The 25053-nt window shown below is 61.5% G+C and overlaps 1 protein-coding gene, 2 long non-coding RNA genes and 1 other non-coding gene across 8 annotated transcripts; 2 read left to right on the top strand and 2 right to left on the bottom strand.

Annotated features, from left to right (window-relative positions):
* Window positions 1-2702: 2702 nt before the first annotated feature.
* On the top strand, window positions 2703-6363 carry LOC148056384 (uncharacterized). 2 transcript variants are annotated; one of them, XR_015703241.1, is made up of 7 exons: window positions 2703-2787; window positions 3442-3530; window positions 4568-4657; window positions 5392-5462; window positions 5741-5885; window positions 6048-6139; window positions 6345-6363. It is a non-coding gene; the product is annotated as an uncharacterized LOC148056384 (long non-coding RNA). The 2 variants fall into 2 exon arrangements; XR_015703242.1 differs by lacking the exon at window positions 6345-6363 and having other exon boundaries at window positions 3442-3592.
* On the top strand, window positions 3302-3376 carry LOC148056385 (small nucleolar RNA R38). The gene has a single exon (XR_015703371.1). It is a non-coding gene; the product is annotated as a small nucleolar RNA R38 (small nucleolar RNA).
* Window positions 6364-6999: 636 nt separating the features above from the next.
* ST6GALNAC2 (ST6 N-acetylgalactosaminide alpha-2,6-sialyltransferase 2) lies at window positions 7000-17732 on the bottom strand. Of its 4 annotated transcripts, none has more exons than XM_009476594.2 (10): window positions 17351-17732; window positions 11920-12012; window positions 11740-11797; window positions 10930-11104; window positions 9986-10151; window positions 9763-9901; window positions 9495-9598; window positions 9253-9336; window positions 8547-8646; window positions 7000-8334 (listed from the first exon to the last, which is right to left on the bottom strand). In XM_009476594.2, the coding sequence occupies exons 1-10, from the start codon at window positions 17473-17475 to the stop codon at window positions 8167-8169; spliced, it is 1212 nt and encodes a 403-aa protein (XP_009474869.1). In that variant the 5' UTR covers window positions 17476-17732; the 3' UTR covers window positions 7000-8166. The 4 variants fall into 4 exon arrangements, 2 of the variants coding, with proteins under 2 accessions (XP_009474869.1, XP_087606995.1); XM_087750869.1 differs by lacking the exon at window positions 17351-17732 and adding an exon at window positions 14180-14866; XR_015703239.1 differs by lacking the exon at window positions 17351-17732 and adding an exon at window positions 14180-14872 and having other exon boundaries at window positions 8286-8334; window positions 8547-8887.
* Window positions 17733-20227: 2495 nt separating this feature from the next.
* Window positions 20228-22975, bottom strand: LOC148056383 (uncharacterized). The gene is made up of 3 exons (XR_015703247.1): window positions 22850-22975; window positions 22113-22262; window positions 20228-21323 (listed from the first exon to the last, which is right to left on the bottom strand). It is a non-coding gene; the product is annotated as an uncharacterized LOC148056383 (long non-coding RNA).
* Between the last annotated feature and the right edge of the window lie 2078 nt (window positions 22976-25053).

The raw sequence follows: 25053 nt of genomic DNA, 5'->3' as shown, positions 1-25053 counted from the left end.
ATCCCCTCCAGACCCTTTGTTGGGAAGCTGAGAGCAGCCCCAAAACGTTCACACGTAGATCTCCATGCGCTTTTAATAGCTTTCCTTACTTGCTCAACACAAACAGAAGTCCTTTTGAAGACTGGAGCAAGAAAATACTGTAACCGATGGAGATTGGCCACAGGAAATCTATCAAAATTATGTCCAAATTGCCTTTGGGAGCAGCAGCGCACCTGCCCGAGGAAGGAGAACGTGTTCAACCCAGACCGTGAGCCCCTCCGCATCCCTGGGAAGGCTCCCGGGCTCTCCAGAGGAGCCACCCGTTCTGCCAAGCCCCGGGCGGCTCTGCCGTGCCCCGCACGCCGCAGATGCGTGGGACAGGGACGCCCTCTAAAGGGAAAAGCTCGGGAAACCGGAGCCGAAGTTGCAGGGATTTCGGCGAGCGTGGGCACGAGTGAAGCGACGACCACCTCCCTTCACCCGCAGTCTTTGTTCTGCCTCTGAAACACGCCTGGAAACATTATTGTGCACCGCTACCATGAGTAATTACAGCCGAGCTACGGCGCGCTTAGCTCACGCTATTCTCCTGAGCTTTTAACTGTTGAGTCAGTTCATTACGCGGTGCCTTGCAGAGCTCATCCATTTACAGGCACAAGCAGACAGTCGCTCTATGGTCTGAGCAGCCTCCACCCCAAAATTAAAATGGTGGCAAAGCCCTCAGCACATCCGAGTCCACATCTTTCCTTCCAGGATCCGAACTCTGCACAAAGGGGAATTTTAGTTGTTTTAAAAACCCTTCTGTCCCTTGGGGACTTAAAGGGCTAATTCTAGTTGTGGGTTTTTATGTATTTGCTTATTCGGAAAGCTAAAAGTAATCAGGCAGATTGCCAGCCACGTCTTCACGGAGCAAAGGCCACTGCAATGAAGGCTGCATTAGTTACTGCCGTTCTGTGGCATCATCCCACCGGGCCAAACACCTGTGCGACAGGCTCCTGCGGGGCGGGAAGGCGCTGAAACCCTCTCACAGCCTCATCTTGGAGCACGGGACGCCGCAGGCTGCTTCACCCAGCTCCTGCCCAGCCTGCCAGGGCAGCCTGCCAGGCGCTCTGCAGCTAGCGCAGGGCACGGAGGGCCGGGGAAGACCTCACGGTCAGCTGCTTATGTTGGAAGCGGCTTATTTTTAACAGCACATTGGCATCTCTTTACTGCCTTCTTGCACCACTGTAAAAAAAAACAAAAAAAACCCAGCCTCTTGCAGTCTATTGACTTTTTAAGAGAGGCTTTTAAGAAACAACATGGGCCATTCTGGAGAGCAAAGCACTCACGAGTCGGGTTAAATCTATGCTCTGGAAAAAACCCTATCAGGTTCTAAAATAGGAACAAGGCCAGGAAGATCCAGGCACTGAAAATAAACACGGAGTCAGGCTGCCTTTCCCTGGGAACTTGACTGCCTTGCCCGGAGAGGGGCCTCCAGCAGCGCAGGGCTGGCCACAGTGGGCAGCAGCACGGAGCCACGTCCCTGCCGTCGGGGGGAATCCAGGAGCAGAGACACCGAGCTCCTTGGCAGCACCTCTCTCCAGCTCACGGGACTCCGCTCTTCAGGATAACAGGAGGCGTTGTTTTCACAGACTGGGCAGCACAGGCGGCCGGGGCAGACGACCGACGAGCTGGTCGTGCCATACAACGCCAACGCAGGACGCTCGCTATCGCCATGGGGAACTGGGCAGCTTTCCACGAGCACATCTTCCGTTCAAACACCCCGAGGGACTGCGAACCCCCACTTCTCAGACATTGCAGGGGTAACACTGGTTAAATGCGGGTTAAACACTGGTTAAATACAGGGCTTTCATCTGCACTCAGACTTCCCTGCTCTCAGACTCAGGTTTGTCTGCTTTCCATTTCCAGTCACTGGAGCTGTTCACCACAAGGGTGGATAAAGCTTCGGGGCAAGAAAGTGGATATTAGCTATTCTTATTTTTCCTCCCCCGGTTCTGTTTACGCTTTATTATCATTCATAAGCTACACAGGATCCTAGAGATTTCATGGCAGTTTTTAACAGCGAAGGACAACCACAGTGCACACTGGAAGCATCACACATTCAAAGCACGGCGCATACATTTACTAACTAATCTCCGACTAATCCCCAACCTCCTGCTAATTAGTCTTTTTGAAGTGGGCCCATTCTTACATGAGCTAATGCTTGTTCAGCCCTTTGAAGCCTTTCGCGCGCTAGGTACAACCACGCGCGTCTCCCTCGCACACGAGGAGCGCATCGACGCGTTGGCAAGCGGGCGACGGCGCAGAACCTCGGCGCCGGGAGCCCAGGCCCAGCGCCGGCCCGAGGAGCCCGCCCGGCCCCCGCCACCCCCGCGGCTGCTGGGCCCCGGCGAGGCAGGAGCAGCCTCGGGGGGAGCCGGGCCTCGCGGCTCTGCCCCCCTGCGCTCGGCGCGGGGCGAGCGGCGCCGGCCCCGCTCGCAGCTCCTCCCGGAGGAGCCCTGTCCCCCCGACACCCACCACCGCGCCCCGGGCCCACTGCGCGCCCCGGGAGCCGCCCCAGGGCACGGGGCCTCCCTCGGGGGTGCCCGGGCCGTAGCGGGGCCGCGATGGAGGCCACGGCCCGCCGCTGCGGGACGGACGGGACTACACCTCCCGTCAGCCCCCGCGCCCCCGCCGGGCGGGACTACACCTCCCGTCAGCCCCCGCGCCCCCGCCGGGCGGGACTACACCTCCCGTCAGCCCCCGCGCGCGGCCCGCCCTCCTCCCTCTGCGCCGTCGCTGCGGGCCGCCATGGCGGCTGGGCCGCGGGGGGTGAGTGGGGCGCGCCGCCATCGGCAGCCATCCGCGGGCACGGCGGCCCCGAGGGGCGCGGGGGCAGAGGGAGGGGGAGCGCGGCACTCTTGCGCGCCGCCGCGGCTGTCCGTAGGGGTGCGGCGAGGCCTCGATGTCTGCCTGTGGGGACGTAATGGTGCCCCCCCAGCGCCATGGCGGATGGAGGGAGGCAAGGCCGCGCTGCGCCGGGCCCCGCGGCTCCTCCGGCCCGCTCCCTGCGGGGGGTGCTCGGTTCGCAGGCCGTGACTGCGCTTGTGCTGGTTCTTGCCCCCAGCACCTGTGGGACGGCATTTAACGCAGCAGCTGGCGTAGCTCGCCCTGAGCGTCGCCGTCGGCGCAGCACCGGGGCTGGCCTTCGAGCACCCCGCAAGCAGCGAGGGTCGCGGGCCGAGCCGGCACCACCCGGCAGGCTCGGCGAGCGGGCAGGGGAAGGGGCCGGCCCCTCCAGGTGCGGGGGTGGCCCTGCCTGGTCCGGGCTCGGCTGCGCCAGAGGCTGAGCTAGTGATGATAAAGTTATCCCTGTCCGAAATTAATCTTTCCTCTGTGGAAGCGTGACTCTGAGGCTCAGCATTAAAGATGCAACGGTAAAAGAATGGTTTGTTACACGAACTAACTCTGTCCCCTTTGTTTCAGAGCACAGCACGGCATCGAGCAACAGTGAAAACACTCACCTGCCTGGGAGGCGGGTTCCTTCACTGGGCTGGCAGCAACCCTGCACGATGGTGAGCAACATCAGCGCCTGTCCTGTCACGGTCTAGCTTTCTCTTGTTGCTGGGCTGTGGAAGTAAGCTTCATTCTGTTGTATCCAATGATATCCTCCTGTGTCCCTGGGCCTACTGGGAGGAGATATAAAAGCCCAGTGGCTTGATTGATATAATTAAGCCAATCAAGCTGTAGCTTTGTTGCAGCTGCCACCGGAGTGTGCAGCCCTTTGCTGCCGTGGAGCCCAAGTTGAAAGGCAGCACAGAGTGAATGGGAATTCTGCTGTTGTGGGTGCCCAGTGGAGCACCTGCTTGTCAGCGTGGTCAGAGATGAGCAAGAGTAGAAGGGATTAGAAGTAGGAGGGATTGGATGACAGCCCGTTACAGAGACACTTGACACAGCTCATCTCATAACTATTTGTCATGGAAAGAGAGCTAGTGAAAGAGGAATTGGTGGGTGCGCCTTCCTGGGGGTGCACTGGGACAGTTTCAAACTCGCGTCAGGTTGCTGGGGGTGGGGAGGTGCCGCTCGTGTACACCAAAGGGGCATCCCAGAACGGACTCGCCCTGAAGAATCCTTCCCTAGAAGGGATGTGTCTGCCTTATGTCTGCTTAAATGCATTTCTCCAGATAAATCCGTAGACAGTTTACATTCAAGATGGGTGGATTATTCTTACGTGGAAGGAGGGAGTTGCATTAAGATGGTTCTGTATGGTGGCGAGGAGGATGTCTCCTTCAAACAGCTACAAAGGGTCTCAACCACCGAAGTCTCAGAGCTGGTGGATTTTTTTTTTCTAAGCAAGGATTTAAATAGCATCCACCTCCCAAAGTTTCTTGTCTCTGAATGAGACAGCTCACTGGCAGAGATACTCCTTTGTCTCTTTTTTCCTGTGCTAAGTTCGTGGGACAAAAATTGCTTCTCCCTGAATGGAAAACTTCCTCTCTAATTCTTGCTCTGTGACCCAGTGCTGTTTTTTGTCAGAAGGGGTGGAGAAGAATGAGCGGACAGACTGTTTGAAGTATGGTTGCTAACGGTGTTCAATGCAACTTGTGTTTAGGAGGAAATCGTCCTGCAGAATCCTGGGGTTGTACCGTCTCCCAAAGACAGCTTTGGCAAGAGGGCAGCTGCCAAGTTGGGCTTCAGGCTGGTAAGAGACTGCTTTAGCATCGCATGCTGCTCATTTTCAGTGTCTTAATTCTAGGTCAGATCTGTAGGCAGCCTGACTCATCTGCTGGGCAGAATACCTAGCCTTTGAATGCTTACCAGGAAAAATACTGGTCATCAGGAAGAACACTGGTCATCGGCATGACGGCATCTGGGTGTCTTTGCCGTTTGTAATTCTGTAGAACTTGAGGAGTTTATGTAGCCAAGGGCAGGAGAGAAACTGAGCCTGTGATGTGCTGTTATCCCTGTCTGACAACTCAGCCGTGAGGGAGAAACAACTGTCCACTGAGGCTTATGTATTTCCCCTGGGCCGGTCTCCTGCCCCGTGCAAGACTCGGATGACACGAGTGGCATCAGTAAGGCGAGAGCAGCGCCTGTCCCCTTCCCCCTGCCCTTGCGATGTGTGACCGCAGCAGGAGCGCGGTCCCATGCGCGCAGCTCTCCGGAGCCCAGGTGCGGCAAGGCTCAGTACAGGCCCTGCAAGCCCTGCCTGCTGTTGTCGTAGCACGCTTTGGATCTGTGAAGAGCTTTTAAGTTGCTTACCCAGTGAGGCACAGCGGCAGGTTGAAGGGCAGATAAGAAATGCATTTTTATCTCGTGTGATGTACAGTCACTGAATACACACGCTGTAACAGCACTTTGTCTCCAGGTAGCTGACAGCTGCATTCTTCTAAATAATTTCACGCTTTATTTAACAGAATTTGTATTTGTTTGCAGAAGATCATTAACATTCACTGACAGGCTGAAACGGCAAACTTGACGACAGTGGACTTCCTGAAGAAAGCAAGGTTGGTATGCAGAAGGGGAGGGAATGGTGCTACAAACCAGCAGTCGTACTGGTTGCTCTGTCAATACAGCCGTGTTCCAAGTAGGACCAGTCACTGGGAAGAGCACGTGGTGCTTTTGGCTTCCAAGGAGTCCGGGGAAAAAAGCAAAGAGGCAGCCTGATGATAAGTAGGAAAAGCAAAAGCTGCTCAGTGCTTTGAGAATAGAGAGGGGCAGGAATTGTTTCAGAACAAACTTTTTTAGGAAAGCAGTTACAGCGTTGCTTTGTGCCGTCTCCCAGCTCTAGAAGCAACAGAAGGAAGATTGCTCTGGAGCGGCTCTTGCAAACGGCCACTGCTCCGTCGTTCGGAAGGTGTAAAATGGCCACCTGCGCGTAACTGCAGGCTCCTCCCTGCTGCTCAGCGGTTGCTGCAGCTGCACCACGGGTAAGTTGCCAGTAAAGCCAAAGAGGATTTGGGTACTTGTGCCATTGGCTTGGGGGGAACAAGTTTTTGTCTCCCGAGACCTGCGCTTTCGATTAAATAGTGCAAGTCAGGAGCTTTCAGCTGACGGTTGCTTTGCTCTGACGCTGTCTTTTTTTCCACTAGGACCTGATCTACAGCTGGCTGGAGGAAGACAGGGTTCCCTGCTGTCTTCTGTTCCAAAATAAAATAAGTTATGGAAAATCTTGGGAGTTGAAGTGAGTTTTGAGTGTGCTCAGCTCCAGGGCTAGGCTGCACCCGTGGCTAGAAAGCCTCGCTTTTTCCAGATGGGAAAGGGGGGGGGGTGGTAGTTCCTGACGTGCACCCATGGCTCTGCCCACGAGCGGATGGGATTCCCGGCGGGATGCTGTGCCGTGACAGCACTGGTTTTTAAAACCTGTTCTTTTTGCTGTATGTGTCAAGGCGCTGCCGATTGCCATGTTCAGAGTCACCTGCGTGGGCTGTGCTGAGGTTTGGCCGGAGCTGGTGCGAGGGGGTTTTGGTGCTGTCTTGGTCAGGTGATGGGAGGATCAGGCTCGTTCTTGTCGTGAAAGAGGTTTTGCTGAGTGCTTGTGAATAAAGACCAGGCCCAACGGGCTGCCTTGGTACCATTGTAAGGTGGCTCTGACGCGAACAAAGGTTAATTCGAGACCTGGGAACACAAGATGGGCTCCAGGCTAGAGATTACATCTGAAACAGGCTTACAGCCTCATCTTCCGTAATGCTCATTTGAGCTGGCTGGAAGCCGCCTGCTGTGAGCTTGAGGGGGTTTTGAGGCTCCCTGGCTCGCGGCCAGGCTCTCTCTTGCCATCTCTGCCGTAAATCGTTCCTCCCCAGCTGACGCATCCCCAGCGGGAGAGGGCTGCGCTCAGAGCTGCTCCCCGAGACCCGGCAGGGCTGTGCGGGGCGCCAGGCCTCCCCGCAGCCCAGGTCTCCGTGGTTTAACCCCGCTCCCATCCCCGCCTCGGGCTGTCCCCGGTCAAAGGCTCGCTCTGCTGCGTGCTGCAGCCCCTCTGCTGCGGGAGGTGGGGGTCTCGCCCCCACCCCATTCACCAAAACAACAGAAACAAGCACAAAGGAAAATCATTCAACATTTATGTAATTACACAAAGTGGGAAGGTGTCTCAGATTACACCGCTCCCGCGGCAGTGCCCTGTCAACCCCCCGGCCCCGGCCCCGGCCCGGAGCAGCCTCCCCAAGGGGGTCTTCCTCAGCAGCGCCGGCGGCTGCGGCAGGGCTGAAGGCCTCAAGACTTCACCTCCCTCGGGTTTTTTTGGGCGAGGAAAAAACTTAAGAGTGACGATCACTTGGGCTCACCCAAGGAGCTGGCGGGCTCCCGACCCCAGCTGGCGCAGGGCTGCCGTCTCGGAGCACTCGGGGGGCACCACGTGGTCCCTGTGCAAGGGAAACCCGACAAACCCACGGCCGCAGGCACGAGGGCTGCGCGCCGGCTCTCGTCGCCGGGATGCTCAGAGGCCAGCCACGTTTCGGCTGCCCCAGCTGAGCTGCAGTAACCCCACTCTCAGCTGCTGGCTTTTAAGACCCACCCTTCTTTGAAAACACCATGACCCAGAGAAGGAGAAACCGACAGCGCACGGCGTCTGTCAGAGGAGAGGGCAGCCACGCTGCCGGCTTTCCCGCTGATTATGGAGCCAAACAGATCCTTCTGGAAAGCGGCACGCGTCAGCTCAGAGCCGGCTGGAGTTCGGGCCTTCTGCAGGCCAGGAGGGACACACCACATTCCCGTTAGCAGGATGAGCTAGTCTCCAGTCCCTCCAGTCCAAGGATTCATCGTGCCCGTTGTGGTCCCACCACGGTGACGAGCATTTGAGCCTGGGCGCGACAGCAAGGTGAAGGGCGGCTTCCAGCCGGAGGCTGCCACGCGTACACATCTCCAGCACCCTCGTCCAGCATCACCCTGCCCCTCCTGTGCTTCCCGCCCGTGTTCGTGGGGCTGGGAGGTTGCAGCCACGTGCCATGGTGCTTCTTGGTGCCCCGGAGGCCACATTCAATCAGGTTGCACCACAAGTTGCCAGAGATCCCCGAGGAAACGCAACATTTCCCTACACCAGCTTCAGCTTGCCCCTGACCACCACCGCCGCCGGCTGCGGTGCGGAGGGTCTGTGCCTTGGGCCGGCCGGCCAGCCAGCTGGGGCGAGCCCTCGGGAGGGGGAAGGTGGCCTTCGGGAAGGAGGAGAAGAGCCACAGGAGTCCTTGGACTTGCCCCTGTGGGCCACCACCGGCCTCACCGCTGGTAGAGGGTCATGATCCCTGCTCGGTGCAGCCTCCTCCACAGCGCCGCCTCCAGCATCATGTCGTGGTTGGCATAAAACACCAGCGGTTTCTTCTCCAGCTCGTAGTAGTGGTCTGAGAACTGCTCGTAGTTGGCGGTGATGAACCCGTAGGCACTGACCTGCGGGGAGGGAGGTGGGACAGACAGACGAAGGATGGGGGTTAGGGCTCAGCCTAAGGTGCTCCATGCGCCACCAGCCCTGCGGGGACAGGGCACACGTAGGACAGCCACCGGGACACGCTGGTCCCACCGGGAGCCCTACAGCAGCTAGTCACAAGCCCCCAGCAGCCAAAGGGGGGTCCCCGGGGGAAGGTGGCCCCGTGGCCGCTTACCTGGTCGCAGGTGTGGAGCGCGGTGAGGAGCATGAGGGCGCCGGTGCTGGGCATGTAGAGCGAGCCATACTGCGTGTTCAGGAGCTCCGACCGCAGGAACCTGCCGGCGGACGCGGCGGGTCGGGGGGCTCAGCGCCAGCACGGCACCGTGGCCCCCAGCACCAGACCCAGCAGCACCCAGCGCCTGTCCAGCCCCACCGTGTGCTCGGTGACGCTGGTGCCTGGTAAGGCAGGAGCACCGAGGGAAACGCAGTGCTTGTGTGGATTCTCTGATGGCTGCTACTAAGGTTCAGCTCAGAAAGGCACCTCCCTGCTGTTTGAAATCACCTCAACCCAGGCGCCTGCTTTCATGCAAGGTAGGAAAAGACAGTCCCTTTGGGTGCTAACTCCGCTCCTGCTAGACTAGGTCAAAATTGAATTTATCTGGGGGAATGGGAGGCAAGGTGAGCACAGTGAGGCTGTGGGAGTCTCCCTGCCAGGAGGGGACGTGAGCTGCGCTGCAGGGAATGGGAATGGCAGGGGACAAATCTCTCTGCTTTATCTGCAGAGGGCAGGACAGAGGTGGTTCCAGTGCCTGGAGAGGACTGGGACTGCGCTTTGCTGCTGGGCAGCCACCAGTCTGTACAGGAGAGAGCAGTGGTGGGAGGCAGGGTGAGCCCAGCCCGGAGCAGAGCCGGGCAGCAGCCACAGCCCTCATCATCCTCACCTCGCTGTCAGGTACTGCAAGAAATCAGGATGCAGCAGCTTGAACTTCTCTGCAGATGCCTCCGGGCCAAAATACTTCTGTGGCCTGCAGCGGGGCGAGGAGAAGGGCAGAATTTGCATCACGGGAGTCTTGGGGCTGCTTGGGGTTTATCCCAGCAGGGACAGACGTGGGGTGAGGGCAGGCAAGTCACGCTCCCTCCGGTGTCACCGAAGGTGCTGGGGGGGTCTTGGGGGGCTACTCACTTGTCCCCCTTGTCTGAGCCCTCGGGGACCGGGCTGCCCTGGATGGCCGACTTCAGCATCACGTAGTCACGGATGTCCGAGGGGATGAAGATGTACCTCAGGTCCTGCAGCGGGGACACAGACGTGGCACGTGGGGGGGCTTTGGGGCACTGCCCGCGCCTGCGGGGCGAGGGCTGAGGGCTCCTGAGATGGAGAGAAGGTTTGGGGGCAAGCCCAGCCTCAGACGACAATTCGGGGTCACCTCCCCAACAAGCCCTTGGGTTCTCACCTTGGCCTGGGGTATCTGGGTGAAGCCGTACTCCTCGTAGGCGATGAGGGAGTTCTTCATGGTGTTCACCGTGAAGCCATAGAAGGAGATCTTGGTCCCGACGTCCTCCTCGAAGCCTTTGATCACGGCACCATTGAGCCTGCAGGAGAAGGGCAGGACACGTGTCCAGGGCCAGCCACTCCCCAGCACCCACGGCCCCATCCTGCTCGGGACCCGTCCCCACCTGAAGACCAGGTCATGCGCGTCGATCGCCTTGCCCTGCCGCGAGCCGTTGAGGATGCCACCGTTGCCCACCACGGCGCAGCGGATGCAGCCCCTGGGGAAGGCGTCCCTGTCGAAGAGGCGCCTGTTGGCTGAGGCGTTGAGGAGCTGGAGGGTGCTGCCCACCACTGGAACGGAGCAGGATGCGGCCAGTCAGTGGGGAAAAGGGGGGTGTGTCAGCCCGCGTGAGCACTGAAGTGTGCAACACCACGCACAGGCAAGCTTGTGCGAGATCACATCCAGGAGCAGCACACAAGAAAGCTCGCACCATCCTCAGGTGGGAGAGGGGTCTACAAGTGGGATGGGGGGTCACCAGTCGGACCCTCCTCTCCCACCTTTGGCAGCGGCCCCCTCCCACTTAAGCCCGCTCCAAACAGCGGCCGCCTGAGGCCGTGCAAGGCACGGGGACGCATCTGGACACCTCCAGCCCCAGCCCTGCGGGTGCTGCTGCCTGCGCTGGCCATGTCCCCTCCTGACAATGCCTCCTTGCAGCTGCCACCAGTTCGCCCCCACCATCCCCAGCACTTCCCAGCCCAGGAACTGAAGCCAGCGGCTGCCGGGGAGAGCAAAGAGTGGGTTTGGGGTAGGAAGGGAAACAATCTCCATCCACAACAATGGAGCGGGTTGTCCGAGCTCCTCTGTCCCCAGTTAATAATTATGCACACACTGGAGCTTTTATTCGGGGAAAATGTCACAAGATGCAGCAAGCGGCATTTGCAAAGCCATCCCCTCCGCCCGGCGCCCTGGGAGGCGGAGTGGGAAGAGGTCAAGGTCCCTGGCTCCTCTGCAGGGCTCCTCTGCCTGCCCCAAGTCTTCAGTCCCTTCTGCTGGGCTCCCCGGGCCCCTCGCCCTCCCGTCGCCCCCTTGCCCCATCTGCTGCCACCCCCATCCCGGCTGGGTCCGTACCTGCGTGGGACAAGCCTTGCCAGCCGTAGGGGACGTGTCGTGTCTTCAGCCTGTCCCAGGTCTCCGGGGTGAAGTGCTGGTCCCACATCAGCACAGGGGTGTCGAAGCGGAAGATCTCCCCAAACTTGGGGTCTGCCTTTGCTCTGGCCATCACCGAGCGGAGGCACGTGCTCGGCTGGCAGGGAGGAGGACCTTGGTTCAGTCTCCAGCCTGGGTCTGCCTTCCCTCCGACACCTCCACCCCTCAGCAGGAACGGAGGAGAGGACAAACCCAGGGACAGAAATGCTCCTTGTCCATCCCGTTCTGCTGGGTCGCCCAGGCAGGGCACTGCCTCGGTTTCCTGACGCAAAACGTCCTTTGGTGCCCAGCTCACCGGGGCCGGGAGGACCAGGGCTCACAGAGTCACCATGAGCCCCGCAAAAGATTCAGCACCTTCTCGTGTGGGCACTCTGCTAAAGGCCTTTGCTATATGAGAACAGCCCCAGTGCCCAGGACCAGTCTCTCCCAGAGCCTGGGTCCATCCTCACGAGTCCCCGGGCTGGTGGCCCGGGCGTCACAGGGTTGGAGGGAGCGGGTGACGGTGGCTCCAGCCTCCGCATCGGGAAACTGCTCGAGGAGGTGCTGCAGGCGCGGCAGGGAGGCCTGGGGAGACCCACGGGCATGGACGGAGGAGGCTGCTCCTCCGCACACACACACAAAACCCTTCCAGACGATGCTGCTCCTCCTCGGCTTCCCCACACAGGCCTTCAACCAACAAAACCCAGCAAGGAGTGGCACGGGGGACACTAACCGTACTGTGCGGATGATTACCTGCTTTCTGCTGGGCTTGGGCTCCTCCAGCTCGGCAGAAAGCTTGAAGGACTTCCCACTGGAAAGGGGGAAACACACAGCAGAGTTCGAAATCCATCACTGGGGCACTGGGGATTCCCCAGAGCGGGCAGGGGGCTCCCAGTTCATGCCAGGGCCGCTGCGCACACCTTCCCCCCTTACCTCTCTAAGGTGCCTTCAAGGGCCCATCTGTGGCTGCCGGCTCGGCGCGATGTCCCCGGTGGAGCCAGGACCAGCGGCTCCGGCTGCAGCAGGCTGGGAGAAGAAGCCAGCGGGGGCTCAGCCGGGGAGGTGACACTGAACCACTGCACCTGACACCCCCCACCCGCGAGAGCCACGGGGCAGCGCCACGTCACCTGCGCTTGGCTCCCCTTCACCACTGCCTGCGCCCACCCACCCCCGTCTGCGCGCGTTTCTGCAAACGGAGTACCAGGGATTTGCAAAACACTGGCTTTATGCAGAAAGCAGCCACCATCTCCTGGTGGGTCCCAGCTCCAGGACCCCCACGTACCAAAAACCGCACCCAGCCCAGCCTGCAGCCTTGGGAGGACCCTGCGAGACCTCCCCGGCTCTTCCCACCATCCACCCTTCCCGAGCCTGAGGACGGGGCTGGGACAAGCTGGGCAGGCCAGCAGGACACATTTAGTTGCTACGCTGGAGAAGCAGTTGGCAATCGGGATCAGGAGGCTCTTGGGGTGTACAGGGCCCCCTCTGCCACGGGGCCAGCTGGGGCATGCCCTGATCCTTCACGTAGCGCTGGGGGACGGAGGCAGAGGGCTTCCCACCCCGAGCATCTGGGGGTGCCCTGAGCCCCGGGGGCCAGGCAGAGCAGACCCGGCCTCCCGGGGGGGTGTGGGGCTGGGGGCCGGGCAGGGTCGCAGCCTGGCGAGCAGGAGGTGGGAGCCCACCGGAGGGGAACAGGCTCCCATTCATCCCCGCACAGAAGGGCCCTTCAGAGCCCCCCGGCGCCGCCTCCAGCCCAGCCGGCAGGTGCTCAGGCCAGAAGGGGGGTATTGTGGAGGGGACAAGGGCCCCCTTGTTACGGGATCTCTGCTTGGGAGCCCGGGGACAGGTAGAGGCAGGTGGGGAGCGGAGCTCTGCCTCCCCCCCAGCCCCCGCCGGCGCGACGCTGCCCGGCACAGCAGGCATTGGGTTTCCATCCCTGCCACAGCCCTTGTCAACACCAGCAGTGCCGACAGCCCTGCCCAGGAGCGGATCCAGACCCGTTTGCCACCCAGACCCTGCTCCGTGCCACCCCAGGGGTACGGCATGACATGGGGGGACAGACCAGCGCCTTGCCTGGGTGCTGGCACCGGGGGCTGGAGCATCTCCCTAGGCATGGATGGGGAGCCAGGGCCACGCGGGCTTTCGTCCCAGCTCCCTCCTTGCTCTGTCCCAGCACCGCCAGCTCCGGGCAGGGGATGCCGAGGGCGAAGGCGTCCCCGCTGCACGGGAGGCTGAGCGCTGCCAGTGGAGCGGGGCGGCTTTTTAAATCAAGCCAGCACATCTTGCCTCGGTGTCCCATAAAAAGGCAGCTTCCCAGCAAGGGCTGCTGCCCTGCAGAGCCCCCACCGTTCAAAACGCACACACGGTCCAGCCTGGGGGCAAGGTCCGTGGCTTAGCCCTGTGCCACGGCCACGGCCTGCCCTCCAAACACCCGCAGAGAGCCGTCCTGCCGCGCACCGCACAGGGGTGCTGGCCCCAGAGCCGGGCACGGCGCTGCCCCACCTCCCCTCACAGCCACCAGCTCATCCCTGAGGCTCACCCCGGGATGGCGGAGAGGAGGGAGGGCAAATCCCGGGGAGGCTCCACCAAGATGGGACTGAGCCCTGCCAGGGAGATGCCGGAGCTGCAGCTTTCTGCAGGGCCTTTCTGCTGTTATCACTGCGAGCACCTAAATAAACCCAGCCTGACCAAGCTTGCCTGTTCCCTCGGCTTGCGGAGCCCCGGCCCCGCTGGCTTCCTCCACCTCGCGACGCAGGAGACCCCAGCCCGTGCACCTCACGAGCAGGAGCTTATCGACGCCACCAGCACCTGAACAGCGGACCAGGGACTGAAGAAACCTCCCTGCTCCAAACCCAGAGCCAGAACCAGCTCCCGCAAAGCACTGAGCTCCCCGGAGCAGTGCACCCCCCTGCACCCAAAGCCCCCAGGTTTGGCCACCCGCCCTTTTTCTGGCCGCAGAGACGCAACCCACCACCAAAGGCCAAAAGCCATTACCTTCACGCTGTGCCCAGGCTCCTGCTGCCCAGGAGCCCCACGCAGACAGCCTCTCCCAGCCCCGCTGCCTCCCCAGCCCTTCCCCGTCAGGCTGGCGAGCCCCAGCTGCACATCTCTGCCCATCCAGCCCCTCCCCAGCCCTCCGAGCTCTCCCACTCTTGTTTCTCGGTACAGATCCTTCCCTTCCCCTTCCCTGGCTCACCCCGTGCCTGCAGGACGAGGCACGGACCCAGGCGCTGGCAGCGGGCGGGTGCTGTGCTGCTTTCTGAACTGCCAGGGACGCTGGGGGAGCGCCCAGCGCAGCGCAGGGGGCTCAGGCCCGCTGGGCTCGGGCTGGCTGGTGGGAGGTGGGCGCAGGCGGCCCCGCAGGTTGGCTCCTGCTGACGTCTGATGGGAGCTGGGAGCCACCTCCACCCGTGGCCAGACACGGTGCATGGCACTTGCTCATCGCTTCTTCCAAGACTTGTGCCGACCTGATAAATCCAGTCCCCGTGCCAGCACCTCCCTGCACTCACACCCCAGCTGTGGGCGCTGGAGCCATCTCCCCAGCATCGTGGCAGCCGTCCTGGCTGCGGCCGCTGCCCAAACCCTGCCGGGGAGGGCGTGGGGCGGCCAGGCCCCCCTGCCAGATGGCAGCTCAGCAGCGCGTTGGGGAGCCAAACGCTTTGACGTCACCCGCCAGGATGTGGCGAAGCACCTCGTGATGCTTGGTTGACTCAGAAGATGACAACCCTCCCCAGGACCGGCTGATGCACAATGGGGCTCCGGGGAAGGAGTGGCCCGTGGCTGCCCGGGCACTGGCTATGGCAGCGGAGCCAGCCAAGCCTGGGTACGCACTCTCAGTGTTGTAGCATTCACAAATATGACGTCTCTGGTGCGTGGCCACCCCCGTTGCCAGAAGATAACACCGTGTATGAGTCTTGTGAGCACACACTCCGGCCTTATCTTCAGCAAACACTCTCAGGGCCCTGCAGAGCTGTTTGAGGGAGCCGAAGCAGCAACACAAACACGCTCTCGGAAAGCGTTTGCTCCATCCCACCACAAAGGGCCGAGCTCCAGAAAGCATCTTCCCCCGGCGTGGAGCCAGAGTGGAGCAGCGAGGCTGGGCAGAGCTCCGCGCTCATCCCGTCTGCCCTAATAATAAAGCCACAAGCAGTGCCGGCAGCTCGCCCGCGGGGTTTCAGAGATGGCCGGTCAGGGAGCGGGACGGGGCTGTGCCCAGCCGAACCCGGGGGCTCCAGGATTCGGCTCCCTGCAGCCCCGCTGACCGCAGGGTGGCCGGCTCTGTGGGGATGGGGGCATTTCACCCATCTCCATAGGGGCCTCAGCGCTGCCACCAGCTTTGTGCTGAACTGGAGGGGCACTTGGCATTGCCGTGGGTATCTGGCCCTCGGGTGATTTGGTGCTGGCAGCAGCCAGCATCAACGGGGGGGTCAGCTTCCTCCCGACCCCCTTCATCCACCCGTAAGTCTGCATGGAGACGGTGCTCACACAAACCTCCCCGCCGAAACGTGGCTGCCTGCACCGAGGCGTGAGCACCCTGACTCTCCCCTTCTGCCCCGGCGGCAGGCAGAGCGGGAAGCGTGCGCTCTGCAATGGCACGTCAGCCGTGCCAAACACCGGCCGTCCCGGTTTCACCTCCGGACGCTGCCCCCACCATCGGCAGGGCAGCGCCGATTCCTCCGGGTGCGCAGTTCAGGCTGGACAAGCAGCGATCACGGGGCGGCGTGTTTGTGAACACAGGGAATGGGAGAGGACAGGACTCGCTCTGGATTAGGTCTAGCTTTAGTGGTTGGATTAAAGCCAAGAGGAAAAGCCCAAGAGAGCTTTGGAGCACAGGTCAGCTCCCCGTTACCTTGCCCTGGGCTCCTCTCTGGGGCTGGACGAGCCGGCCCTCGGTCCCACTGGTCACAGGGCAGGGGCCCAGGCTGGCTCTGCAGCGGGGGGACGCGGGGTTCGGGCAGGTCCAGGCAGGGTTAGGCAGCGGCTGAGTTACCTGCGGCCTGCTACGTGCTGGGGGGAACCCCCTCCTGGCTCCCATCCCATCGGTCTCCTCCACACCCTGCTCCCGGGATGGGCCACGGACCCTGTGCCAGGGCATGGCTGGTTTCCATTCCCCGCTCCAGCACGGTCCTTGGGCACGTCCTGCTGCCCTCGTGGGCCTCAGTTTCCCCTCTCACAGACATCAAGCTCTTTGCAGGGAACTGCTCCGCACCCCAGCCGCGACCTGCCCCGAGCACTGTGCAGCGTGGGCCAACGCTGCTGCCACCGGCACCGCTGCCCAGGCTGCTGGGGATACTTCTGCTCCGCAAGCCCAGCAGGAGATGGGATCTCTGCCCTGGGCAGGACAGGAGGGGGCAAGGAGGGCCCCCAGCTCCCAGCTGGGGAGGTGAGAGTGTCCGGGCAGCCCAGCCAGCCGCATCCCCAGCAACTCCCAGTGCAAACCTGGCTGCACTCAGCTCACCCCGTGCGGGACCGGCTCCGGTCCCCACAGCATCCTCCGCTCCCGGGCAGCACACAGGCACCTGGGCTCTGTCGCACCAACGGCACCCGAGAGCACCCAGCGTGGAGGCGAGGGACACCCGTAGCACTCTCCTGATCCTCGCAGGAGAGGAGGGCGGCTGGTCCTGCAGGCCAAGCACTGTGCGGGCTCCCTACCACCTTGCCAGCTCAGCCGTGCTCCCCGGGGCTCCCTGGGGGTCCCCAGCACCCTCGCCTGCCTGGGAGACACTCAGGAAGGGGCTTGGGGAGGGCGGAGGATGCAGGGAAGGCAGACGTGACTGCAAAGGGGAAGATGCAAATCGCTGGAGTTTGGGAAATGCTGCAGCCTCTGGGAGTTTGCAAGCAGCAGGGGAGCAGCCCTGGGGACCCGAGCCCCTGCCCCTGCACTGGGGGGACCAGTACAGCTCCGCGGGGGCCAAACCTCCCCCCAGCACAATCAGCCAGCTCCGATCCTGAATCAGCCCAGCGGGGACACGCGGGGCTCGCAGAGGGTCTGGCTGGCTGCTGAAGGGGGTTTGATCCTGCTGGGGGCTGAGCACCCTCAGCTGTCCCTGGACCCAGCAACAGTTTCTTTGCACTGTGATGTGCTGAACCCATGCGGGGACCCCTGCAGCCCCCCACGGCCCCGGGGTCTTGCTCTGGGCACCCCTGGGCTCGGCTGGCGGCCGTGGGCAGGACCCGGTGCCCGGGACGCCTCGGGGGGGCCGAGCCCGCTGCGAGCACATTCCTGAAACCGGCCAACAGCTGGGGCACAGCTGGGCTAACCTGCACTGAGGGGCCCGCACCCCCGTTCCCCCCCCCATCCCAGTGCGTGGTACCCCCGCTGGATTTGCACATCCCTGCCTCCCACCCCGCTCCCCGTCCCCCTTACCTGGCTATGATCCTCTGGCTGGTGGGCGACTCCACCGAGGTGTAGTAGTGACCGTAGAGGAGCAGGAAGGATGTTAAGCCTGCCAGGAGTAAAAGGCAGAGCCGTTTCCAGTGCGGGGACCCCATCCCGGGCACTTCAGCCGCTGGAGCAGCGCGGGCACGCGAGAGCGTGGGAGCCAGCGCTGCCTGCACCAGGCGCCCGCCTGCGAGGCGCCCGGCAAACTCCCGGCTGGTGGGTGCGGACACCGCTCCGGCCTGGCTCCCTCTGCCCCGGGTGCCCAGCTGCACCTTGGAGCAGGCTGGGATATTCCTCCGGAGCGGTGGGAGGGAGGGTGTGAGCCGGAGGGAGGAGGCACCAGGCTGACTGGTTCAGGCTTGCTGAGAAAAAAAGCACTTTTGAGCTGCTTTTTCTCCGAGCTGGGGATTAAACATTTACTCAGACCAGCAGGGAAATGCGCTCTTTTTTTGCCTCCTTTTCATGCCACCCACCTACAGCTCACAAAGCATGGAGGTTCCCCCTTTCTGTAACTTTCTTGTTCGGCTGAAACATGTGCTTTCACCACCGGCTGCTTCACAACCGGCAGCACACACAGCCCACGCCAACAGCCGGCAGCCCCACGGCGCAGCCACCACCGAGCGTGGCTGGAGGCGTCCGCTGTTCAGGATGAGTTTATCCGAAACTCCAGGCTCCTGTGTAACGCCGGGCCCCGGCCCTGGGGTGCTGGATGGCAGCACCGCGACACATACCCGCACCGCGCCGTACACCCGCACCGCGCTGCGGGCAGGCAAACCCACGGCCACGGGAGACAATCTGGTGCAAAAGGGGAGAAGGGGGGCAGCGGTGGGGTGCTGCCGCCGCGCCCCCGCCCGCTTTCTGGCTGAAGCCATCGCTTCCCCGCAACGTGGTTCTGCAGCAAACAAAACCGTTCAGGGCTTTGTGCCGAGTTCGACAAATAAGTTTGGGCTGGGGGAAAGAAAAAATGGGTTTGGGGGAGTTTGGGGGAATCCGAATGAAGCATTTTGCCATTTTCAGAGGGAAGCGCTTCAGTTTCTTTTTTGAAAGAGTATTTCGATATTACTTTAGTTAAACTCATCTAAACAAAGAAAACAGCCCTGCGAACTGAGGGATATGCATACCAAAATGTTTGTTACAGCGGGGGAAGGGACTCGGCAAGGAAAACAAGGTTTTCAGCTGATCCGCAGTGCTTTTGTGGGGTCGGATTTGTAGGAAGCCACCAGACTTGGGGAGCGGCAGCATGGCGAGCCCTGCTCCACCCGAGCCCTCGCCCCGGCGCTCGCGGCTCCCCGGGCACCCACCGCACCTCGCCCCAGGCTGTCACCCACCTCAGCTGCTCCCCAAACACCCACTGTCGTTATTCAGACCCAGAAATGCGGGGCCAAAGCCCATCCCTGCTCCCGAGTCCCACTCGCGCACCCCGGGCCGGTGCATCCATCCCCCCAAATCCAACCCCCCCCACTCCTGCCTCCCAGCCGCGTTTCCAGTGCTGCCGCTCGTTCAAAGGAAGATAAATGCAAAAATCATTTCATGAGACTTTGCTTCGGTCTCCATTTGCTTGCATTACTGTGAGTCTCCCAGTTGCCAGCCCTGGTCCCCTGGGAATTTTGGCCGCGCGGGGATGGCACCGTGCCGGCAGCCACGAAGCGCCCAGGCTGCATTGGTGGCGATGTCCTGGTACGAACACGGGAGCAGGTCTGCGACCCACGGCTGGCAGCGGCGGCAGCGCTGGCCTCATCCCACCAGCAGAGCGGACATTGGACCTGGGTCACCATGAGGGGATGGTGGCCGGGCTGATTTTCAAGAAAGCTTAGAGGGGAGAAGCGCGGCTGCTGCGCGGGGGCCGGGGAGCCGCGGCGGGCAGGCTGGGCTGGGCACGGGGCGTCTCGGGGAAGGAGGGAGCAGGCAAGAAGCAGGAAGGACAGGACAGACCGTCCCCGCTCGGACACGCAGGGATGAAATCAGGTCTAACGCTCAGCTGGAGCTAACACTACGAAAGGGCGGGCAAGAAGGGGGAGCTAACGTGTTCGCCAGTAGCAAAGGGCAGCTCAGAGAAACGCGGGTGCGCCGAGGGAAGAATTTGATGCTTTTTGCCTCCATCGGCAAAGCCTGCTCCCAGCCCCCAGGGCTACCGGCGTCGCCTAGAAGACTCAGGGCTGGCAGAGGGGGGACCAGAGTCTGGGGTCCTGCTCAGAGGTGCCCCAGCCTGGAGCCTGTCCCCCCGTGCGACTCGGGGATTGCCCTCGTTCCCTCTGACCCCACGGATTCGTTCCCTGCGACCCAGCGCCTCGGCTCACGTGCTCTTGACTCTGGCCCTTCGGTAGCCATAGCTAATTATTACCAACTGTCCTAGTAAGTCACGAGGGACATGGCTTGGCCCTGGAGGTGGTTGACCAATGGTCCGGATCGAGCAGCCTGGGGAAAGTCAGGACTTTGCCATTCAGAGACATTTATGGCCCAATTACGCAAACGCTGGTGGAGCGGCGGCTTCGGTGCATTTGCCCAGAAGGGTGGTTGGTTCCCTCACATCGCTCTCATCTCTCCGTTCCCATGATATGTGGTTTTCTACTGTTGGGTTTTTTTTCAACGGGGTGAAAATGAGACGCACAGTTCTTCATCTGCTCCACTTGTTTTGTGCTACAATGCATTTTGGCCCATACCCCAAAATTAAGCAGTGCTTAATTTGGAAGATAAATAAGTGTGAAAACCTTTTAGGATGATAGTTGCCAAATAAAGATTAGGAAAAGAACACAAAAGAAATTACAATGAAAAGCAGCAAGTATCATTTTTAGCCTGGGCTTTTTATTCCAGTGATTACTTCTTGGAAACAAAACCCAAGCCATGCACATGGCTGGAGAGAGCGAGAGGAAAATAAACGTATTTTGCACCAGCTGGCTGTTGGCCAGGGGTTGGTGGAGGAAAGTTGTGGTCTTTGCCACGATGAACTGTCCAGCTGGGAGAAAGAGATCTCCAAAAATCTCCTGGAGGATTTCTGTATCCCAATTTGTTCAGCGCAGGTCAGAGGTGCACTGAAGGAAGTGCCAAAAATCTGCTCATAGAAAATGTCCCTGAAATTCAGTGTCTGGACCTAGGAACGCGTTGCTGTGTCAGCCCCGCCGGAGAATGTGGGGCCATATGGCTGCCTGCGGAGGCAAGGCCATCGCACAACAAAAAATCCGTCAGCAGATGCCTTGGGAGGCTGACGCACAGCCCCTTCCCGCCGGGGCGGGGAGAGCGGCGAGAGCACGCCTCGGCCAAACCTCCGCTCGCCAGGTCCCCCGCGGAAACGGGGCCAGGCAAAGCGCCTGCCCGCGCTAACGCTGCCGGGGCGGCACTGGGGATGCTCCCTGACAGTCTTTGCTCAGATTTTTAGGTGTTACTGCAACCAAAGTCAGGAGGCGAGTGGGGAAGTGGCCGCACGGAGGATGCTCGGACACGGGGACCCCGGCACCCCCGTGGCGGCAGCGCGGTGGCAGCACTCAGCTGCGGGGCTGGAGATGCTCAGGGCTGCGCTCAGCATCACCCCATGGCAACCGCGGCTCTGAGCGCTGGGCTCTGCCCTTGCGCCTTGTGCACAATCCCACGCCGCGGGTAGGGAAAGGGGCTCGGGGATGCAGCTGTGCGGTGAAACTGAGCTGATGTGCCCCGCCTTTGTGGCAAATCTGGCAGGATGCAGCCCGTCGGGCAAACACAGCCTTTAGTCCCCCTCCTGCTCCCCGCAAAAGCAGGAAGGTTGCAGGGAGAAGCCACGGGCTGGGGCGGCAGGTCCGGACCTCACACGCAGTGGCAGCGGTGGCTTACGCTGGCTCGCTCCCCTCGGCCCTGCGGGGGCCCAGCCCGGCTCTTATCGCAGAGACGCCTGCGCACAGCAGAGCCATTAGTCAGCCCTGGGCCACTGACCTGGGGCCAAGATAACACAGTCTGAAGGCCATCCCCTCTCCGCCGGGCATGAGGCAACCTGTGAAAACACCTTTGAGGAATTAGGGCGACAACACAAACCGCTGCCTTCCCCTTTCTTGCCAGCTCTGGACCAGGCAGAGCGGATGTGGACTGATCCTGCCCTGTTCTCAGCAGCATAAACAGTCCCCGAGGTCTGCTGAAACACGGGACCCTCACAGCCCCGAAGCACACGGCTGGGGAGAGGGGACACCGCCACTGAGCGCGGGTGAGCGTCAGCCCCTTGTCCACCTGCGTGGTCCCGCCCGGCGCTGCGTGGCTGCCGTGGGAGGGATGGAGGGAGCCCTGGGATGTCCCCAGCCCTCAGCAAGTGTCTTTCCAGATTTACCACCCTGAGGGCTGACTCAGGCCAAGCTGGGAAAGCCCGGCAGCACTCAGGGTCCTGCTGCTCAGCCTGGCAGAGGAGCCCGCGCTACCAGAGCCCCTCGGCGTGGGAAGCAGGGGCTGCTGCACCCCCGGGAGCTGTTTGCCTGCAGGGCCCTGCCCCAGCGCCTGGAGAGGAGGGCTGGCTGCAGGGGAGGTGCTGGGAGCTCTGCCGGTGCTTTTTGCACAACAAAGCCATGGGCTGTTCCTTTATCTTGTTCTCCCTCCTCCCCTATTATCAATAGTTTTTCTGGTCCAACTGGATTTCCCTGCTGCCACATCCCCAACAAAGGGAGAAAGTCCACGCCGCAGAGGTGAGGGTGAACCCCCCACCCCTGTGCACCAACGGCCTGCCCCAAACCTCTCTGCAATTAGGGAACATAAAAAGCGCCTGGTAAATCACCAGCAAAGGGGGTTTTGTGCTGACCTGGAGCCGGCCCTCGCCTCTGTTGCACTCCCGCAGCGCCCAGTCAGCCACGGCTGCTCGAGAGCAAGGCATCTGGAGGGAGCACCCGCTCCGTGCTGGGGACCTGGGCGCTGGCGTCCAGCTCCGGCTGCTCTGTGCCTGGTTTCTTGCCTGGGAAGGAGAGAGACAGGAGTCAGCCTGGGTGTGCCACCACAGCACGAGGCTGCCTTGGAGCCGCGTATGGCACACGCAGTGGCTCTCTCCCCTGGCTGGGGGCCAGCACTAGCAGGCTCCCCAAGCCCCAGGACAGGGTGCAGAGCCCACCTCGCCCCCGCTCCTGGTCAGCCCTACCCTGCTCTCCGGAGCCTGAAAGGCAGGGTTGGGCTGACCAGGAGCGGGGACAGAGATGGGCTCTGCACTGCTCGCTCGTCCCTGAGGCCTCTCCCCGGCCCAGCAAGTCCCCGTCCGCTTCCTCCTGCTTTGGCTCCAGCCCCAGTCGAGGGGCTACGTGCCTGCAACCATGCAGCAGGACACGGTCCCTGCTTCTAGGCAGGCGAGCAGTCACACTGCAAAAAGGTAAGAGATGGAAACCAAACAAAAGATTCGAAGCCCTGCCAGGAAGGTGATGCTGTGAGAGCTCCTGGGTGACGAGTGGATCGGTCTCCCGCAGCCCAGCAGGGAATATCTAGAGGCTGTTGACTTCTGGGGAATCCAGGGAGGAGCTGGGCACATCTGTACTAACGGCTCGTGGTACTCACCGACAGCTTCACAAAAAAGCAGGGCTGACACTACAGCAGCTTCCAGACACGCTAAAGCACAGTTGTGTATTCCTTCCCCAAATCAGACATCTCTGTTTAAATCCAGCAGACCCTGGAGCTCCTGGCTGGCAGCGGGGAAAGACGTTGCTGGTTGCTGGCACCGGGTATCGCGTCCGCGCACGAGGAGGAATTGCTGCGTCTGAGGCGTCTCTCAGGATGCCAGACCCGATCCTGCCGTCAGCCCCTCCGCTGCTGTCTTCAGCGCTGTACCACGTTGCACAAGCCGTGGCTGCACCTTTGCACGTGCTTTGCAGCTGCAAGAGTGGCACTCACAGGTACCAAACCTCTTCTATGCATGTCCCTACATACCCCAAGGAGCTCCCGGGCCATAAACCCTACGGGCAGGCGGGCGTTACAAAGCAAAGGACACTGGGGGACGATAGCCTGACGCAGCGTGGGCAGCTGCGGGGCTGTGCTGGCACGGACACGGCCTGTGCCCAACCTGGATGTGCCAGACACGGCACCGTGCTGACAGGTCCCTGGACAGGAGCTGCCACCTGGCGGCACTGGGACAATCCTGCTGGCCTGCCAGCCGCGAGGACCTGAATGGGGACATTTGGGGGGGCACCATGGCACCGATGGTTCGGCTACTCTGGGAAGGCTGGGGCTGCTCCGGCACAGCCCCGCGTTGCCGCTTTCACCCTGGGACACACACCCAGGTGGGGAACCCACCCAAGCCCTGAACCCTGGCTCTTGCCAAGGCTGCTCTGGCTGTAGCTGCCCTCCACAGGTTTTGCTACACCAGTTTGTGGCAGGCTAGAAGCTGGCTGGCAAATGCCACCTCCAAACCCCCTCCGCTTCCCATGGCCACTCCGGACCTGATGCCGCAAGGTGAGGTGGCTCTGGCGAGACGCAGCTGGACTTGTGCTCCGCGCGAGGTGTCCCCACATGCGCTGCGCCTCGGCCAGCCCACGGTGGGATGGGACACCTCGGTGCGGGGGGCCAGAAGCAAAGTGAGGAGGCAAAGGGGGCTGTCAGGTCAGAGCTGCTTTTCTGGGGCCAGAGAGGATGTGGCTGAGAGCTTGCTGGGAATCTCCAGACCACAGCAAAGGGCCTTCTCCAGCCAAGATTATCCCTGATAACACCAAACTATGGCAGCTGTGCCGAGAGGAGAGCCAGGAGGGAACAGGCTCTGCTGGTGGAGAAAGCCTCCTGGGAAGTTTCCTTCCCTTGACTCTGGGAAGCCTCAGCTGCAAAGAGGAGCTGGGCACCAGGGGAAAGCACAGGCTGGAGGCCACCAGCCCATCCCCAGAGCCTCCTCGCCCACCGCGGTCCCCTCGCTCAGCAGGACTCGGTCCCATCCTGCTTCCCAGAGGAGAGGGAAACAAAAGAGGAGGGAGGGGGAAGGGAAGGGTCTAAGAGAAACTTCTTCCAACTTCTCAGGAGGAGAAAAGCCCTATTCAGGCAGGAAGAATACCCGTGCGGAGCCGGTCACTAAGCAACCCGCAGCAATTCGGCAGGGCCCGACGCACAGGCAAGGAGCAAAGCTGCCTCCCTGCCCGCCAAGAGCCCAGCCAGGCGAGCGCTGGGCCGGGAGAGCCTGCAGGGCCCGGGGACAGGGGACACCAGCCGTGCACGGCCACCGCGAGGGGCTGAGACACCAGCAGGGTCCAGAGCTCCTGGGTGCTGTGGGAGTTTGTCCTTGGTCGGCTCTGGAGGGTGACCAGCCTCCATTGGGCTCCCCCTTCATGGGGAGGCCATTTGCTGTGCAGGGAGGATTTCTGGTCTGCTCCAAAGCCCGTGGCTCCCCGTGGGTCTGGTGTTCACACGGGGCTCCATACACCATTCCCAACAGAGGCACAGCGCATTTCGGGTAACTCCCTGCTCCCACAGATGCTGCGGGGCTTGTGTGGACGGAGCAGCCAACACAGGCTACACCCTCTCCTTCATTTAGATTATCAACGTGGGGAGTTGTCCTTTGCAAACAAGCTTACTGAGACATGAGAAACTGCTTGGCCGCTCTGCAGCACAAGGGAAAAAGGGACAAAGGAAATCAGGCCTGACAAACCCTGCTGACAATCTGCGCTGAAATGCCTCCCTCGGAGCCCGGGGGTCCCTGGAGACGCTGCTGCTCCCAGCACCAACGCTGCACAAAAGGAAAACCACTCGCAGCCAGAGCAGGTCCACTGGGACCAGTCAGTGTG

Source organism: Nipponia nippon, unplaced genomic scaffold, assembly GCF_047370975.1.
Source record: "Nipponia nippon isolate SJK-2023a ecotype South Korea unplaced genomic scaffold, ASM4737097v1 scaffold_14, whole genome shotgun sequence".
NCBI lineage: Eukaryota > Metazoa > Chordata > Aves > Pelecaniformes > Threskiornithidae > Nipponia > Nipponia nippon.
This window is presented reverse-complemented; position numbering and strand designations above follow the sequence as displayed.

What these genes read in the sequence shown, in the direction of transcription:
- ST6GALNAC2 (XM_087750869.1), bottom strand. Translation starts at nt 14,412, where the DNA reads ATGCACCGTGTCTGGCCACGGGTGGAGGTGGCTCCCAGCTCCCATCAG. An exon ending in CTTGAAGGCACCTTAGAGAG is followed by an intron (nt 11,798 to 11,919) that starts GTAAGGGGGGAA and finishes CCCCCTTTCCAG; the next exon opens with TGGGAAGTCCTTCAAGCTTT. An exon ending in TTGCAGTACCTGACAGCGAG is followed by an intron (nt 8,647 to 9,252) that starts GTGAGGATGATG and finishes GTCCGCCGGCAG; the next exon opens with GTTCCTGCGGTCGGAGCTCC.